Raw genomic sequence first — 16,721 nt, 5'->3', positions numbered from 1 at the left:
CCCTGTCATGGCCCACTGATGGCCCTGGGGTGGTCCCTTAGCACCAAGGCCTCCCCTATCCTTGCCTATAAATGTGCCTCCTTCCTCTCTCACCCTGTACCCCAGGGTTTCTGCTTGAAGTCCAAGCAAGACAGTGACTGTGAAAGAGGTTCAGAGAGTGGCTCCTGCTCCAGGGGAGGGAGCCGCCTTCTTTCTGTCCTGTCTCTGGGCTCAGAGCAATTCACCTTCCTCACGCAGCTCTGGTCTCTGGGTATAAGCAGTCAGTATTTGGCCCTCCTCACCCTAGAAGGCAGTGTTTTCCCCCTGCAGTTCAATTATGTTTTTGCTGGAAGCTGTTGAGCTGCCTCAGCACTACCCTCACCAAATTCATTTTTCATGGCCTGGGCCTAAGTGGAGTCCCTTGTGCCAGGCCTGGAAGTGAACACCGAACTCTCTCTGCCCCAAATAAATAGCCTCCTTGCTGTGTTTTCATTACCGCTCACCCTTTTGGGTGAGATGTCTGGCTGGCCCCCTGCGAGTGGGGAGTGCCCCGCCCCTGCCTCTGGTTGGGGTTTCTTGGTGCGCTCAGGTCTCTCCAGGGCCCGAGCGGCCCTTCCTCCCAAGCGTCCCAGACATGTTCACAGACCCTAATGGTGGGTTTTGGCTCAGTTGCCTGTCTCATCTCTCCTTTCAATGCAGGCATCTTGCCCTGTGGCCTCACATGTCTTGGCAGCTTGAATTTGGTGAGATAATCTTAATATATGTTTTAAGAAAACAAAGTGGAGTACTGCTGCCGTTCAGTTGTGTTCCAGCAAGAGCCCGAGGCCCCGGGCAGGGGTCATTTCTCCACCTTCTGCCATCTTACCTAACCAGTACACATGGAGGGGCATAGCCAGAGCTTTGGTAAGGTCTTCTTGAGGGGGTTCCAAGGGTTGTGAAAAATGCTGGCTAGAGTAGTCGTAATAGTTCTCCACGTTTACATAGCATTAGGGTCTACGAGCTCTGTGTCCTTACTTCTTGGCACTCCTGCAAGTAGGTCAGCATTGCAGGCATGGCAGAGGGTAAACAGCCCAGGGAAGTGTTGTGGCTTCCTCAAGGCAGTGTGCAAGTCCATAGGAGTAGGTAGGCATTTCAGAGGGGAAAGTGAGACTAAGAGAGCTTTGCTACTCCCTAAGGTCCATGCAGGTCCATAGTGGAGCTATGACAAGGGTGCTGGTGGCCCAGGCCCTCCCAGGTATTAGTCCCTTGTGTGAGGATATCAGCGTTACTCTTTGCTATTGTCAGAGTGCTTGCTCTCAGAGCATGTACACTGTAACACAAGGAAACATGTAAGGCAGGTATGCACTACCCCTGTTCTGCAAATGGAGAAATTAAGGACAACAGAAGTGAAGTGACTGGCCTGAGATTGCAGAATTAAGATGAGGTTGATTTAAGATTGTTGTTGATTCATTCATTCCATTTATACTTCCAAAAAAAGATTTAAAATTAATTATTAAAAAAACTGATGTCCTCAGGGCTTTTCTCTGCTCCAACTATAATAAACCTGACCTCTTTTACCTAAGAGCCTTTGCATGTGCTTTTCCTTTTTCCTTTTTCCTGGAATAGCATTCCTTTCTCTTCTGATTTCTCCTTGTCCCTTAAATTTCTGTTTAGGCATCACTTTCTCCAGAAAGCCTTCCTGTTGGTCCCTCTATCCCTAAACCCTAAAACTGTATTGAAGGCCCTTCCTGTGTGTTTCTAGAAAACCTTGCATTTCCCATCAAAGCAGAGTTCCTTTCCACCCTTTTCAAGTTGCTTATTGTTATTTCTTCCCTGAGTTACTTCTTATGAGGACAGATCCATGTCCACCTTGTTCACAAGTATAGCCTTATCAGGGAGCATCTTCTTGGCATAGAAAGTTCACACAGTAATTTTTTTGAATGGCTGACCAATTGAATCACTGCATGAAAATAAAATATATTTTGATGAAAATAAAAAATAATTTTATCATAAGCTTGAACTGAAATAGTTGAGCACCATATTTGGCTCTGAGATTCCTGGCAGGCAAAGCAAAAATGGAGATTTGATAAATTATGTAATTCTTATTGTTCCATGAAAACAAGGTTTTTGTTGGTTTTAAGTCCAAAAAGAAACTGATCACACATAAGGAACACTGACTTTTGTAATAGGCAGCATCTTAAACAACCATTCACTGAAGTGGTTTTGTCCCCAGAGTAGGGTGAGTAAGGTCTTCATACTGATTTGCATCTGGGTGATGGCATTTCTCTAGGGAGCCAAAGTGACATACTCTATCCAGTAGGCTGTGGCCTGCTGGGCTCACCGGACAGGTGGGCAGCGCAGAGCCAGCCTCACAGATACTAACAGCTAACGCAGGTGTCAGGCTCTGTACTAAGTGCTCTGCAAGGATTATCTCAGTCTTCACAACAGTCTGATGCCTGTAGACCCAATCATTATCATCATCATCCTTGTTTTGCAGATGAGAAGTCCAGGGACAGAGAAGTTAAGAAATGTCCTTTGGTCTCATAGGTAGGAGTAGCAGAGCCAGGATTTAAACTCAGGCAGCCAGGCTCCAAATTTTAGGCTCCAAACCAGGGTCAGGACTGTCTTAGGACAGTTCAGCCTAAGAAGAGGCCTAGTGCCAGGCCTGGGCCACCAGTTTAGGAGGGTGCCTTTCTACACTGGCTACTCTGTCTGGCTTGTCAGGATGCCTGTGGGAGGGGCCCTGGCTGGAGATGAGTGAGGTGTCCAAGATGAGAACCAATTCAAAATTCAAACAGGTAACAAAAACCTTAGTAATCAGCATAAATAATATTTAATGTAATATTTAAAAAAATAAAAATTAATCCCCCAAAACCATGATGAACAAAATATAAAGAATTTTAAAAAGATAGTATCCATGCTTGCATTTGCCTGGATCACCCCCTCATTCCTGCTGACCCTGACTCTGCTCCAAACCTGCCCTCTGCTGCTCTCAGTGTGGTGAAGTTCTTTGGAGTAAGGGATTTAGAAGCAGATGGAGCTCCCTGGAATCCCACTGGGCTGCTTACCAGCTCTGTGACCTTGGATCACTTGCTCCATTTCTGAGCTCCAGTTTCCTCGTATGACAGAGGGCAGTAATAACTACTTATCACACAGGCCTCTAATGGTTTTAAGCGTGCTAATGCATGGAAAGCCCTTGAACGGTAATGGAGGCTGCCCTATGGCCTGTATGGACATGGACTTGGACTCAGAAGTTGTGGTGTGTGCACCTTGGTGGGCACTGCGTTGCTCCCATTGTCCCTCAGGCTGGTGGCTCCCCATCCTTTAGGGGCCCTGGTTGGTGATATCTGCACAGGATCTGCCATGGGGCCACCTGGCAACTTGTGGGGTCAGGCTGCTCCCAAGGTGTGGCCCCCAGGGAGTTAAGAAGAGGAAGGTACCCATTTGCTGGGTGCTCATTCCTTTCTCCTCTTCCCAGTTTGAAGTGGGTCCATATGGATGCATCCTGCTCACCTTGTCTGCCATCTTGTCCAGGTCCACGGAGCTGTGAGTATCTTCCTTTCCCCACACCCAGGCCTGTGCTTGTCTGTCTTGTTCACTGCTGCCTCCCCAGAGCCCAGGACAGCACTTGGCCCCTACTGGGTGCTGAGTAAGGTGGTTGAAAGGGTGAGTGAAGGGCGAGTGGGACATGGTGTGCTGGTGGAGGAGAGAGAGTAGTTACATCCCACACCCAGGTGTGGACAGTTCTGCCTTCTCTCTGTCTTCCCACTTGTGCTGGGGAGTGCGGGAATGATCTGAGCGACCCACCCCTGAAGAGCTTCCAGTCGCCCTGGGCTCCCCGTGGCAGTGTGCACATACTGAAGTGCACATACAGACTCCCTGGGACCTGTGTCGGGATGGATGGTTGAGGCTGAGACCTGGGAAATGACTGAGGGCCCCTGTGATCTCGAGGGGGTTTCACTGCAGGCCAAGGAAGTCCCGAAGGCTGCAAGGCTTGGGTCTACAGCCAGCCCTGAGGAGATGGAGGTGGGGGGTGCTGCGGGCCTCACGGCAGCAGGAGCAGGATCTCTGACTTGACTCTGTGCATCCTTATCCACTGTGGCCTCCCAGGATGCCTGAGAGCTGGAGTTCCTTCATCGTGCTCATTCTCTAGGAGCTTTCTAGGCCTTTTATCCATATTTGACAACTGGGCATTATGTCAACGGGGAGGGTAGCAGATTAATAGCACATTAAGAGTTTTGTAAACTATAATCGATTGCCCCATCCACTTCCAAGCAGAGAGCAGACTCCATAGGGTATGGAGAGCTGGGTGATGAATTCTCACTCTGGGGAGTGCTTGGTATGGGGCAAGATTTGGGGATAACTCCAAGCAGGTAAGGCCCAGGAAGTGGGGAGGTGGAAAGAGTAGCTATGTGGTGTCCAAACTCAGAGGCCGTGCCAGGAGACACTTCCCCAGCTGGGCCTGGGCAGGCCTTGTCCGCAATTCCCATGGCCTCTAGTACAGGTGGTAGGGGATGGCAGGGACTCTGCAGTCTTGTGCTGCCCACCTGCCTGCTGCTTGCTGCTACTGACCTTATTAAATGTATGTGTGTGCACAGATTTTCTAACGGCATTCTTCTTCTAATCCTGCCGTAATGATATGATTCATTCCTGGCCCAGGCTCTCATGCTTGGAGACCATAAGCCACACTATCTTCTCCCTGGGCCTGGGTGTGCCAATCCTTGGGCTGACAGGGTTGGCTGTGCATCTGTGGGTGTGTAGGTGAGACCCCTGAGCTCCCTGAGGGCTCTGAGCAGGGCCAGGCCAGGGGCATCTGGTTGTGTCATCCTTTCAGCCTCAGGTTTCTCATGTGTACAGGGGTTCCTCTGGCTCTGGGGTCTCTCGACTCTGTGCTTACAGTGTCTTTGTTCTGGTGGTCACCGGGGCAGCTGCTGCAGGCTCTGCATCCAGCCCGGGAGCCGGGCACCCTGCTCACACTGTGCTCCCGCAGGGAATGGCTTTGGCAGCCCTCTCCCTGTGGGGCCCTGTCTGGGCTACTCTGCACTGGCCAGAGCAGGAGGATGGGGGCTGCTTCTGCTGCTCCCCACCCCATCAACCCAAGCCAGGCAGGGGTCAGTCCCTGCCCAGGCTGTGGTGCCTGTGGGGTGTCTTTGTGGGGAAGGCTGCCCCCCTGGACCTGCATAGCCTCATGCTAATGGGCCTGAAGCACAGCCCTGCCATGCCCCTCCCCCTCTGCACACACAGACACGTGGGCACACATAGACAGGCACACAGAGGCACAAGCACAGATGCAGACACACAGACATGTACACATGTGCAGATATGCAGAGACAGACACAGGCACACACACAGATACACACACACACACACAGGCACACATACACAGACATACATACACACGGACACACAGATGCACCTGGACACACACAGACATACATTCACATACGGATAGACACACAGATACACATGACCCAGCTGCATCACTTCCTTCCCCTTGTTCCCAGGGCAGAGGGGAGAGTCTGGAGAGACGGTCTTGCTCTCCCTCGGCTCCTGAGGACCTTCCCTGGGTTCTGAAGGCCCATGATGCTGAAGCCTCTAGGGCAGCTTTGGCTGGGCTGGCCCTGCCTTCCACAGGGACTGACAGCCACCTGCTTTATCACTGGACCTAGTGGGGCGTTGGGTGGGTTTGTCTTTCTACTATAGCCTCTCCTTGCCTTCTAAGACAACATAGAGGAGGACATTCTTCTTAGCAGTTAGAACAATAGCAACCAATATCTAGTAAGCTTCCTGTGTGCCAGATCTTTTGCTGTAAAATTTTATACATGAAACTTATTTAATCTCCACACCAACCCTGTTAGTTGGCTCTGCTGTGATTACTGTCACCATTCTAGTCTTTTAGGTAAGGAAACTTGTTTTGATAGGTGATTAGCTTGTCCCAAGGTCACACAGCTTAGCCCAGGCAGACTGGCCCCAAATGGGGCTCTTTGGGTTTTGCTGTTTAAGGATCTGAACATGGAATAAAAGAGACTTGGTTTCATGCTCTATACCCCTTTGAGCCTGAGTTTCTTGCTCTGTGAAATGGGGTTGATAATTGCTGCCTTATAAGATTAAATAGAGAAACACATGTCATGTACTTGTGCTTGGTGCAGTGCCTGGAGGGTAGCGAGCCTTGGATAATGACTGCTGCTAATCCAATCCTATCCCAGCCGTGCTTGGAAGCCTCCTGTGTCCCGTCCTGTCTTGTCTTGCCTCAGTCTTGGCTCTGTGCCCCGTGGTGAAGACACGGCCACAGGGATGTCCTGCAGTTGGTGACGGTGCTCCTCCTTGGCAGGCACTTACTGAGTGGCTTAGGGGTTCCCCGGGAGCTGTGTGCTGCCATTGCCCTCAGGGGGCATGAGAAGGGGTGGTGGGCAGACTAGTCCCTGCCCTGGGCATGCGCCACACAGAGCTATGCTTGAGAAGACACCCAGCTCTCTTACTTGTTAAGTTCAAGAAAACTTTTAGTGTCTGAGGCACTCCTTGAGCAGCCTGTGCTGCCTCTGCGGGCTTCTGCAGACTCCCTCTGCCTCCCGACCCAACCTGGGCAGTCCCAGGATGGCTGCCTGACTGCTCTGCGTGCCTGCGGGGCCAGAGACATGGACATTGGAGTGGAGCTGACCTGTCATACCTCTGGTCCGGGGGGCTTCCTGAAAGGGGTGCAGCCATGATGAGGAAAGACAGGGCTGATAGTGAGGACAGGGATAGCCTGTCGAGATGCTGCCCAGATCCTGTGAGCATCATGCTGAGATTATTTGCAATAACACGGTAGCATTCCTGGCATTTCTGGGGCTACTGTAAAGAAGCTTTTTTCTCTCTGGAAGTGGAGCTCCTGGAATGGTCCTCGCCCCCCTCACATGCAGTCACATTGCACTACAGGCTTCCCTCCACTCACCAGAGCCTCTGAGCTCTGTTCTTGGAGGGGATGCCAGGCTGGCTGAAGGTGTGTTGTGGTTCACTTGGCAGTGCTAATGGGCCTGGTACTGTACAAACCCTCCTCATCTTGCCTGGCCTTTGGAGTTAGTAACTTGCAAAGGCCTTTCCTTAAGGATGTTTGGGCTCATGGGGACGAATGTCAACCTAGTGCAGCCATTTGTCATAGTCACCATTTGTCATAGTGAGCTGAGAGGCTGCTTGTGCAGGGCAGCCAGTAGGTGACAAGTCACATGACAGCATCCTCTCCTTGGCTATGATGTAGCTTCAGGACACCTGAAGAGACGCCATATCTGCTCTGATGGTAACAAACTGTGTAGCTCATCCAAACTGCCTTAGACTCTATCTCTAACAGGAAGGGTCAGACTAGTGCTTCTTAACCTCTTTTCATAGTGAAACAAAATTAGATTTTTTTTCAAATAAATCATATCCTGAATTCCCTATGTGAAGCAGATGCAGCAGGATTGCTTTGACTAGAGCAGTGGGGTTAGGGAGAGATGCCTACCCCTCCCTGTTTCCCAAAGTGGTGCCAAACCCTAATTTGGAGAAGCCCCAGCTCTGCTTAAAAACTGTAAGACTAGATGATCCCCAAGGCTTTCTTGCTCTGGGGTTCAGATTCAGCTTTACCAAACCCTTTAATGCAATTTCAGCGTGATCTGTTACCACTTTGAAGCAGTTGAAAACGTGTCCTCCTAGCCAAAGAGAGGGTAGAGTCTGTCAAATCATATGCTGTTCAGCCAGGGAGAAGTGGAGTAGGGGTCTGGAATCCCCCGCAGTTCTTCACAGTGTGTGTGTGTGTGTGTGTGTGTGTGTGTGTGTGTGTGTGTGTGTGTGTGTGGCCGTCCTTCTCCCGCAGTTCTTCACAGTGTGTGAGTGTGTGTGTGTGTGTGTGTGTGTCTGGCCATCCTTCTCTCCTGACTCATGCCCGAGGCCCAGGGGCACCCTGCACCAAAGTCAGTGCCTCCTGTGCACAGGCTGTTCCCAGGGCCTGGGTGGGGCCAGGAGAAGGGCACCACAGGCAGATGCAAGCACAGCGGACTGCATGCAGCCTGGCCGCTTCACCCTTAGAGGCTGAAAGAACAGTATTGATGCTGGCCTTTGAGTTTTGTTTATGCCAGGCTGACTGTAAAGCCTTATGAAGATTTTATTTTTTTCCACTTGATTTCAAGCCATCTATATTCTTTCCTAAGATCTTGAGTTGCTTACAATAAATCTCACAGAGGTGCTCACACTCTCCTAGTTCCACTGCCTTCCAAACCACATAGCCTAGAACTTTCCCCAGCAAGCTCTCACCAGCCCCAAGGATGTTCAGGGTCCTGGGGTCAGGGCAAGCTCCAAGTGATGCTTGCACAGCATAGCACTGGGGTGCCGTGGTCCCTGGGGGAGTTAGCAGAGAGCCAGCACCTGGCACAGAGGGGCAGGTGGCTTAGGCCTGGCCAGTGAGGGGAAACAGCTTGTGAAGGAAGCCTTTTCAGGCATTAGACCTTTGGCATTCATTACTTTGGGCAACTTTGGCTGCAATCTTGAAATCCAAAATAGGAGGTAGTTTGTCATGTCCTGAAATAATTTTTGAATAGCACAAAGCAGGGACTGAGGGTGAGGGGCAGCACCCACACTGTGGCGGCTCTCTTGCTGTTTGTAACTCCCTCCCATAGAGTAGAAACAGCAACAACGTTATTTCTTTGTGGAAATACCCCTGAAATAAAAGGCAGCTATGAGTGGTGTTAATGCAAAGGCAAGGGACAGAAACTCAATTCTTAGCCAGTGTAAGCAGAAAACAGTGCTGCTGATTGATTCGTATTAAAAGCCAGGGCTTTAGGAGTGGCTGGTCCAGGAACCTAGACAATGTCTTTGGGACTCAGTGTCCCTCCTGCCTTTTCATGCTTCCTCAGTGTCAGCTGTGCTCTCAAGAGGCCCTCCCTGTTGCATGGTGGGCTCTCACGAGCCCAGTGGAAGGGAGCCTCCCTCCAGCACCCCTCAGCCTGCTGGGAGCTGGGCCCCCATTCCTAATGCCTCACCAGGGCAGGGCTGGGCCCCACCCACCATGAGACAGAGGAGCCCAGGGGCTGCCCCAGAAGGCAGTTACAGCCCACAGGGCTACTGCACTGGCTGGGAAAGGCATGAACTGTGGAGTCAGGGACTGGAAGTTTGGGGTGTGTCAAGGAACAGGAGGGTATATGTGAGTTTGGCAGTGGGTCCAATCTGGGCCTTGACAGAGGCCCCCGTGGGCTCCTTCCAGAGATGAAGAAGAGCAATGATAAAGCCTCTTGTCCCAGCAGAGCTCCTGGAACCAGAGGCCACCTCAGGGAGCTGGGTGGGCCAGTGGTTTGTGGCCTGAGGATTTGAGCAGAGGGCTGTTCTTGTTGAGGATCCCAGGTTCATGATGTTCCCAGATGTGCTGAGCTGATGGGAGGGGGTGAATAAGACTTGTGTCAGCCTTCTCCTTCCCCTCCTATTGTACCCACTTAAACCTTCCCTACCCAGCATACTGAGGCACACACAGAACCACCCAGACCAGGCGCCCCAAGTCAACACAGGCAACACCTGCTCTGGGACCCTGAACAAAGCCCGTGGCTTCTCTCACCTGGCTCTCCCATGTGTAACACAAGAGACAATATAGGATGGTTAAGGGCCCTTCCTACCCAACACGCCAAGATCTTTTGACTGTTGTCACTGGGAACAGGAGGAGAGGAACTCTCTTCATGAACTCTAAGTCATCTTTAAGCTTGATTTGGATTAGGGTGGAGGCCCTGCTAGTAAGTACTTTCAGCACATGTGCCTGAAGAGACTGAGGTGGTGGGTGGGAGGTAGACTTAGAGGGCTGGCAGGCACCTTTGTCATTGGAAACCCAAAACCCGCCTCCTCTGACTGACCCTCCTTCCTCTCTCTGGCCCCTTCCCTAGGAGCCACCTGCTCCTGTGTCCTGTCACAGCAGACCAGAGCTCTGTCCTGTAGATCTCTGGCTGACTCCCTCTGGGGGTCCTCTGAAGCTCCCTCATCCTGTGGAAGGCAGGAGCTGTGTGAGAGGGAGGGGCCCTCACTGCTACCCTGGACTTTTGGGGTTGGTTGCAGCAACCCAAGGGGCAGACCCATAGCCCTGGGGCCATTATCCCATTTTACAGATGTGGGGATCAAGGCTCTAAGAAGTTAAGTGCAGGTTGGTGGCATAGCTGACACCATCACCCAGGTCTCCTGGCCCCCAGTCTAAGCCCCTCTGCTTGGATTCCCATTCCTGGATGTAAGGAGAAGTGACAGGTGCTACTTGGCTGTGTCTGCCAGCTTAGAAGGAGAAGTGGAAAACAAGACCCCCAAGTAGGCCCATACCAAACAGATGCTTGTCTGCCTGTTTTTCGCATCACTTAATTTCAGGTGGCATAATCTAGGCTGCCAGCCCTGTCTCAGGTTGCTGAGATGACAAGTCACAGCCAGGGAGTGACAGAGGCTTAGTGGCCACTCCATGAGGCACCTTTAGTGCATCTAGTACCCTGTCCACTCACCCAAGGACAATAGCTCCCTCTTCTGCAAAGGGTTCAGGTGCTCAGATAAAGAGAATGGGCCTTGGGAGGAGGGAGAAACAATCTCTTGGGAAAATCTTCGGTCCCAGGCCAGCCCTTGGGTGGGAAGCTTGCTTCCACCTGCCCCTGCAACCTCATGGGACCCAGCTTCTGGAGGGTGTTCCACCAGGGCCTTCCTTGCAGCCTCTCCTGGGATGGGTGTGGGCAGGCTCATATGACTTAGAGCCCATTTCCTGTGCACCTGCAGGGTGAGAGCTCAGTTCTGGGTGCCAATGGGCCATATGGATGCAACGTAACCCTGGCCCCCAAAGTCCCTGCTGCTCGGAAGGGCAAGGTGGGCACATGGAAAGCAGTTGGTGGGTGCTCTCAGGAAGGGGATGTCTGAGGAGAGATGGGGCACATCTGCCCTGGTAGCAGGGAGCTCTCTGGGCCTTTCTGGGAAAACAATCAGTATCTGCTCTATAGAAATCCTTCTCAGATATTCATGGCTACATTTTGGCTGCTTGGAGGCCTACATTCTGGGTTCTTAGCCATGATACAATTGGTTGAGGTTGCAGGAATCATGACCTCTCAGTCATTGTTTTTTAAAAAATTATTATTATGGTTATTACAGTAGGGAAAAGGAAGTGACATTTACCAAATGCCAAATGTTTTATGTAGTCCATCTCATTCAGTTCTCACAGCAATCTATAATAGAGGGAGGCATTGTCATGTCCATATTGCAGGTGGGGAAACTGAGGCTCAGAGAGGGGAACAGTTAGTAAGCAACAGTGGCTGAATTTGAATCCAAGACTTCCTGACTTGAGAGCCCCTGTTCTCTTAGTGGTTCCATGGCTGCCCTTCCCAGTATTGATATCCTTGAACTCAGTATAAGTCCCACAAATAAAGGGTTGCTGTCTCTGGAGGCCACTGCAGGTAGGGGTGTGCGGTCGATGGTGCTGACTCTTGGAGGGAATTTAGGTGGGAGCACAGATGAGGAGCTGGTCCCCAGGAGGTGGTATCCCCAGGCACAAATGGAGGGGAGGTGACTGGTTAGGTCCTCCCAGGTTTATTACTGCCTATTTTAGGCATGCCTTTTAAAATATCAGAGTCATGAAACAGTCACACTTGTTCACATCCCAGAAGGTCACCAGAGACCCCTTGCTCTAGACCTCTGGTTTTATAAATGAAGACACAGGCTTAAAGAGAGATAAGGACTTGCCTGAGGTCACTCAGCCAGCCTGAGGGCAAGCTGGCCACAGACCCCACTTCATGGACATTGATTTTAGGTGAACAGCTTTAACTGTAGACTGGAACCATGTCTCTAGGCCAATTGGACATATTAGCCATAACAAAGTACCACAACCCGGGGGACTTAAACAACAGAAATGTATTGTCGCTCAGTTCTGGAGGCTGGCAGCTTGAGCTCCGGGTGTGGGCAGGGCTGGTTTCCTCAGAGGCCTCTCTGCTTGGTTTGCAGAAGCCACCTTCTCCCTGTGTCCTTACATGGTCTTTCCTCTGTGGGCATGTACCCCTCTGTGTATCCAAATTTCCTTTTCCTAAAAGGACACCAGTCTTACTGAGGTAGGGCTCACCCACCCTGATGGATTCATTTAACTCAACCACCTCTTTAAAAGCCCTATCTCCAAATACAATCACATTCTGAGGTAGTGGGAGCCTGTACTTCAACATAGGAATTTTGGAGGATATAATTCAGCCCATGACACCACTCATCTTGTACAAGCCTCTCGTGTTACAAAAGGGGAGACTAAGGCCCAGAGAGGAGAGGTTTGTGGCTACACAGCAAGCTGGGGCTAGAACACAGGCCTGGTGATGTCCTTGCCCTGTGAACTGCCTTCTCTCCTCGTAAAGCAGAGGCAGCTATTCCTGTGCTCAAGGGCTCCTAACACTCAGCTCTCCAGGGAATTCCCCTAGAGGGAGGTCTGGGCATCAGGATTTGCCAAAGTTGTAAATCTCTTAAGCCATAAGCTGTTCCTTGGCGTCTCCCAAATGCTCTAATGTGAAATACAGATGTTCCTCCCTTTTAAAGATCAAGCTCACTTCTGAATTTCACATAATGTTTGCACCTAAGGATGCAATTACCATTTCCTCCCATTGTCCTTTCTGCCTGTCCCTCTGCTCTCAACTGACGCAGGCTTTCAAACCTACTGGGTGAACACGAGGCTGGGAGATTATGAAGATCAGACTGCTGCTGAAAGCTTTGGGTGGGCTCAGGGCCAGTGATGCTTATCAATCCACTCAGGGCTCCTGTGAGCTTATTTTCTTCTCTTTAGAAGATGCCTGTATGTGCCATGGAGAGCATTTTCATCAATTCTTCTGCTGAGCTAGCGCCAGCTGAGCATGGTCCTTGGCCATTTGTCCCCCAGGCTAGCTCCTTCCCAAGCCTGTTGGGCTGTCTCTGGTGGGTGAGCCTCCCAGGCCTTCCCCAAGAACCCATAAGCCCCTGTGATTCTTGGCTGGGCCCCTGCAGTGCCAACCCCATCCAGCTTTTTCATGTGGCCCACAAACTGTCCTCGTTTGGCCATTGTTATTAAAAAACCACAAGAAAGTGTTTCTCCTGCAGAGATCATGGAGCTTGAGATTCTAAACCCATTTGGGAAGGATACAGGGACCAGGGTATGTTTTAGGCTTGTGGATTTATGGCAGATCTTAGATTTAAAGCATAAAATTGAGACCAGGTTTCTCTTCTGTTCTATTACAAGGAAAGCAAATGTTGTGATTGCAAGCCTTTCCTACCTCAGGGCCCCCTCGGTGCTCTCCCTGGGGTGGGGCCTGAAGGAAGCTGGCTAGGCCATGGGCGCAGCGCTTGGGGGCTGATGTGCCCCCAGGGCATGTGCAGCAGTCCCACATTGCCCCAGCCTTGCCCCTGCAGTTTCTTTCCCACATCTATGAAGTGCATACTCTGTCCTTGGCTGGGGGTGGGCTGAAGTCACCATCCTTTCGGTGCATTCCGTATATGGTGGCTGCCTTCCTGTTTACTCAGCCTGAGCTCTGCTCCACAATAACGCTTCGTCTCCCCAGGGACTTACTTGGGGGTAGGTAAAAGAAATGAGGTCTCGGTGGTGGGCTTTCTACCATTTTTCCAACCATTATAGGAGGTTTTGAGATCGACAGGATGGGTGGGGTTGCCTCCTGGTGCTGAGCTCACATGACAGGACCACTACTGACATGGCACCCTGGACTGGACTGCTCTACAGGACTATACAAGCTCTAGAAATCTTTCTTTTTTTTAGTTTGAAGGATTTCTTTTGGAAAAGGGGCTTCTCATGCTTTTTGGAGGGCTCACTTCTAAAGGTGGGTGGACCAGTGGTTTGTGGAGTGTACTGGGGTAACTTGGGGTGGAGAAGCACAGGCCTTTGCAGCTGGCTGTGGTGTCCCCCACTGGCTCCATTGCCCTTCAGCCAAGTGTTCTGCACAGGTTGGTGCTCTGAGCCTTGGGTTTTCTCTCAGGGTTTAGGGAATAATGCGTGTACAGGGCCTGGTACACGGTCTGTGCCCAGGTGGTAGCAGCTATTATTTTAGGCCTCAAGCAGGCATTAGAGACCTTGTTCTCATTTAACAGACTCACAGAGTGAGGCTCAGAGATGGAAGGGGATGTCCCAGTCCCCGCTGTTAGTAGGTGACAGTTGGGATGTGAATGTGGGATGTTGGACTCTACGTTTCTGCTGTGTCACATTTCCATCACCATTCTCCAGTGTCGGGAGAGGGCCTAGTGAAGATGAAGTGGAAGCCTTGATCCAGAGCAGAGTGAGCACCAAGTGGTGGAGCTCCAGAATGCTGAGCCTCCGTCTGAAACCTGAGGTGACCCCCTGCTTGGGCATCCTGAGTCAGGCAGAAACCTGCTAATACCACTTCTTTTGTGTTTTTCAGCATCTGCCAGGACTTTGATGTCCCTACCAGCCACTTGATTGGAGCACATGGATACTGCACACAGGTCAGGAGGCACAGCGGGGTGCTGGGACAGCCAGGTGCTTCTTTCCCTCCCTCTTCCCTTTCTTTGTCCCTCTTAGCTCTCTCCAAGCAGCTTTCATGTGCTAACCTCTTCTGCGCTTCCCCATCATGGAGACATAGAAAGGCAACTCAGCTCGGTTTCCATTTCTTGAGTGTTTGCTGTTCCCCATCTGTGTGCTTGGCACTGCACAGGGGGCAAAAGCAGCTGAGGGCATGCCTGGGTGCTGCACAGCCCAGAGCCCCAAACCCAGGTTGGGAGCCATGGGCCTAGCTGGGGAGATGATGGCCATGGCACCCTTAATTTTTGTACAGGGCATTATCTCTACAACAACCCTCCCCTCTGCAGTTTCACAAAGGGGCCCTCAGGGGTCTCCAGCGGGGCAGGGGGCGACCCTGAGCACAATTGCTTATTATCCTGTTACCTGGTAACACCAGGGTAGGGATCTGTTCAAGATCCTGTCATTGAGTATCAGGACTGGAAGTCAAATGCTACACCTGGATTCTGTCCATGTCCTTCTCTGCGTGGCAAGGCCTCCCGTAGGCTACTGATCCTCATTAAATCTGATCCTCAGCACATAGGGGAGCAACATATGTAACAGACAGGCAAGCAGATTTGCTCAGTCTGCTGGGCCCAAATGAGGACCCAGTTGTCCTGGGCCACCTGACTCACTTGTGCCTGGCTTGAAAATGTACATGGGCCCCATGCAGGGGCCAGCTCGGGGCCTGTGGCTTGTCCAGGGCACCTGCTAGACTGTGAGGTTGACTGTTGTCCCCCATCCTGGAGGAAGGCCTCAGGGTGAGCAGCTGCCTTTCTAGCTACTCTAGGCGGTCCAGAAGAGAGAAGTGCCTGTGTTCTTTGGGAACTTCCCCGTAGGCAGGCAGAGAGCACTGTGGCCAGAGGTGGGCAGGCAGGCAGGACGCAGAGGATGCCAGATCAGCCCCTGGGGGTTGTTCTGAGCTGTACTTGCTGTTTCTCTCTGAAATGAGCTCAGGTAATTTTCTTTGCCCCCCTAAGTCTCAGTTTCCTCATTTGTAAAATGAGCCATTTGGATTAGCCTGGTGTTTCTTAAACTTTGATGTGCATATGATTCCTCCGGGGATTTTGTTGAAGAGCAGGTCAGATTCATTGGGTCCAGTCTGGGTGCTGAGGTTCTGAATTTCTAACAGCTGCATGAAGGGTACACAGGAACTCTTTGTACTATTTTTACAGCTTCTTTTGAATCTAAAATTATTTCAGAATAAAGAAGTTTATTAAAAAAAAATCCTTGGAGACCCATCCAAATATCGCTTCTCCACAAAGCAGCTCTGACTCAGTTATGTGGTCCATGTCTGTCTGGGCCCCGGAGTGCTCTGTGCACACATTTTATGGCCCCAGTCACAATGCTGCTGGTCCACAGACCACACTTTGAGTAGGAAGGTACTAAGTGACCACTGAGCTCTGCCACCTGTGACTGTGAGTCTGGAGCAAGGAGTGACCTATTGGCCCTTCTCTCCCATTTCAAGAGGGCTTCCTGCCTGCTCTGAGGAACATTTGAGACACACCCAGGATGGGGAACCGAAGTCTTTTTTTCCCCCTTGAAAACATGATGGGAAAACTCGAACCCATGTGAAAAAGGCCAGGCCTTTCTTAGCACCCCTGCCCCTGAGGTGCTGTATCTCAGAGCAGACATTTCCTCCAAATTCTTTCTCACTTCCTCTGCAAGGACACAATGAGGCCTTCTCGGTATCTCCCTCCAATGGGGGCTCCTCTGCAGCCATCAGAAGGGGCCTCTTTTACTGTCACTGGGGCAGGGGTCTTGGTGTTGACGGATAGATTTATTGACCTGGGCATTGCTCTCACAATTCAGGGGAAAATACTTCTGTGAACCCTGCCCTCCGGAGTTTACACTGGGGAAAGTGCTGTTATGGCCATTCTCACATGCCGAGGGGGGAGATTGCTGCCTGCCGGTCTCATGACAGAGGGCCCTGCCTGCCTAGTGCTAAGGCTGGGCTCTTGAGAATCCTTCCTCAGGGGTGTGGCAGGCACTTTGGGGCCCACCTTCGTCCTGACTCTTTGGAGGGCCAGGTGGTAGCCTGAGGGCAAAAAGTGAGGTGAGAGGGAAGGGAGGTGGTTCAAGGAGTCAAAAATGTGAGTAGAAGTCTGGCTCTGTCACCAACCAGCCGTGTAGGAAAAGCCCTTTCCCATTTGTGAGCCTCTTTTCCCTCCTTCCTAATGGGGGGGAAGTTGTACCCCCTAAATGCTCTGCCAGAGAAAAGGTCCTTCCAGCCACCCCCATGCAGGAGGCAGGGCTGAAAGGCTGCCGGAGGACGGCATGCCACATGTCACTG

At 51.4% G+C, this 16,721-nt stretch overlaps 1 protein-coding gene across 2 annotated transcripts in view; it reads left to right on the top strand.

Annotated features, from left to right (window-relative positions):
• The window catches only part of MINDY4 (MINDY lysine 48 deubiquitinase 4), a 118,179-nt gene that overhangs the window by 84,319 nt on the left and 17,139 nt on the right, over window positions 1–16,721 (top strand). For both annotated transcript variants that reach the window (XM_036990532.2, XM_036990533.2), the window contains 2 exons: window positions 3,437–3,504; window positions 14,313–14,376. In XM_036990532.2, the coding sequence (XP_036846427.2) occupies window positions 3,437–3,504; window positions 14,313–14,376 (132 nt within the window). The remainder of the gene's footprint in view (window positions 1–3,436; window positions 3,505–14,312; window positions 14,377–16,721) is intronic.

The sequence above is a fragment of the Manis javanica genome, chromosome 6 (genome assembly GCF_040802235.1).
Source record: "Manis javanica isolate MJ-LG chromosome 6, MJ_LKY, whole genome shotgun sequence".
Lineage (NCBI taxonomy): Eukaryota > Metazoa > Chordata > Mammalia > Pholidota > Manidae > Manis > Manis javanica.
This window is presented reverse-complemented; position numbering and strand designations above follow the sequence as displayed.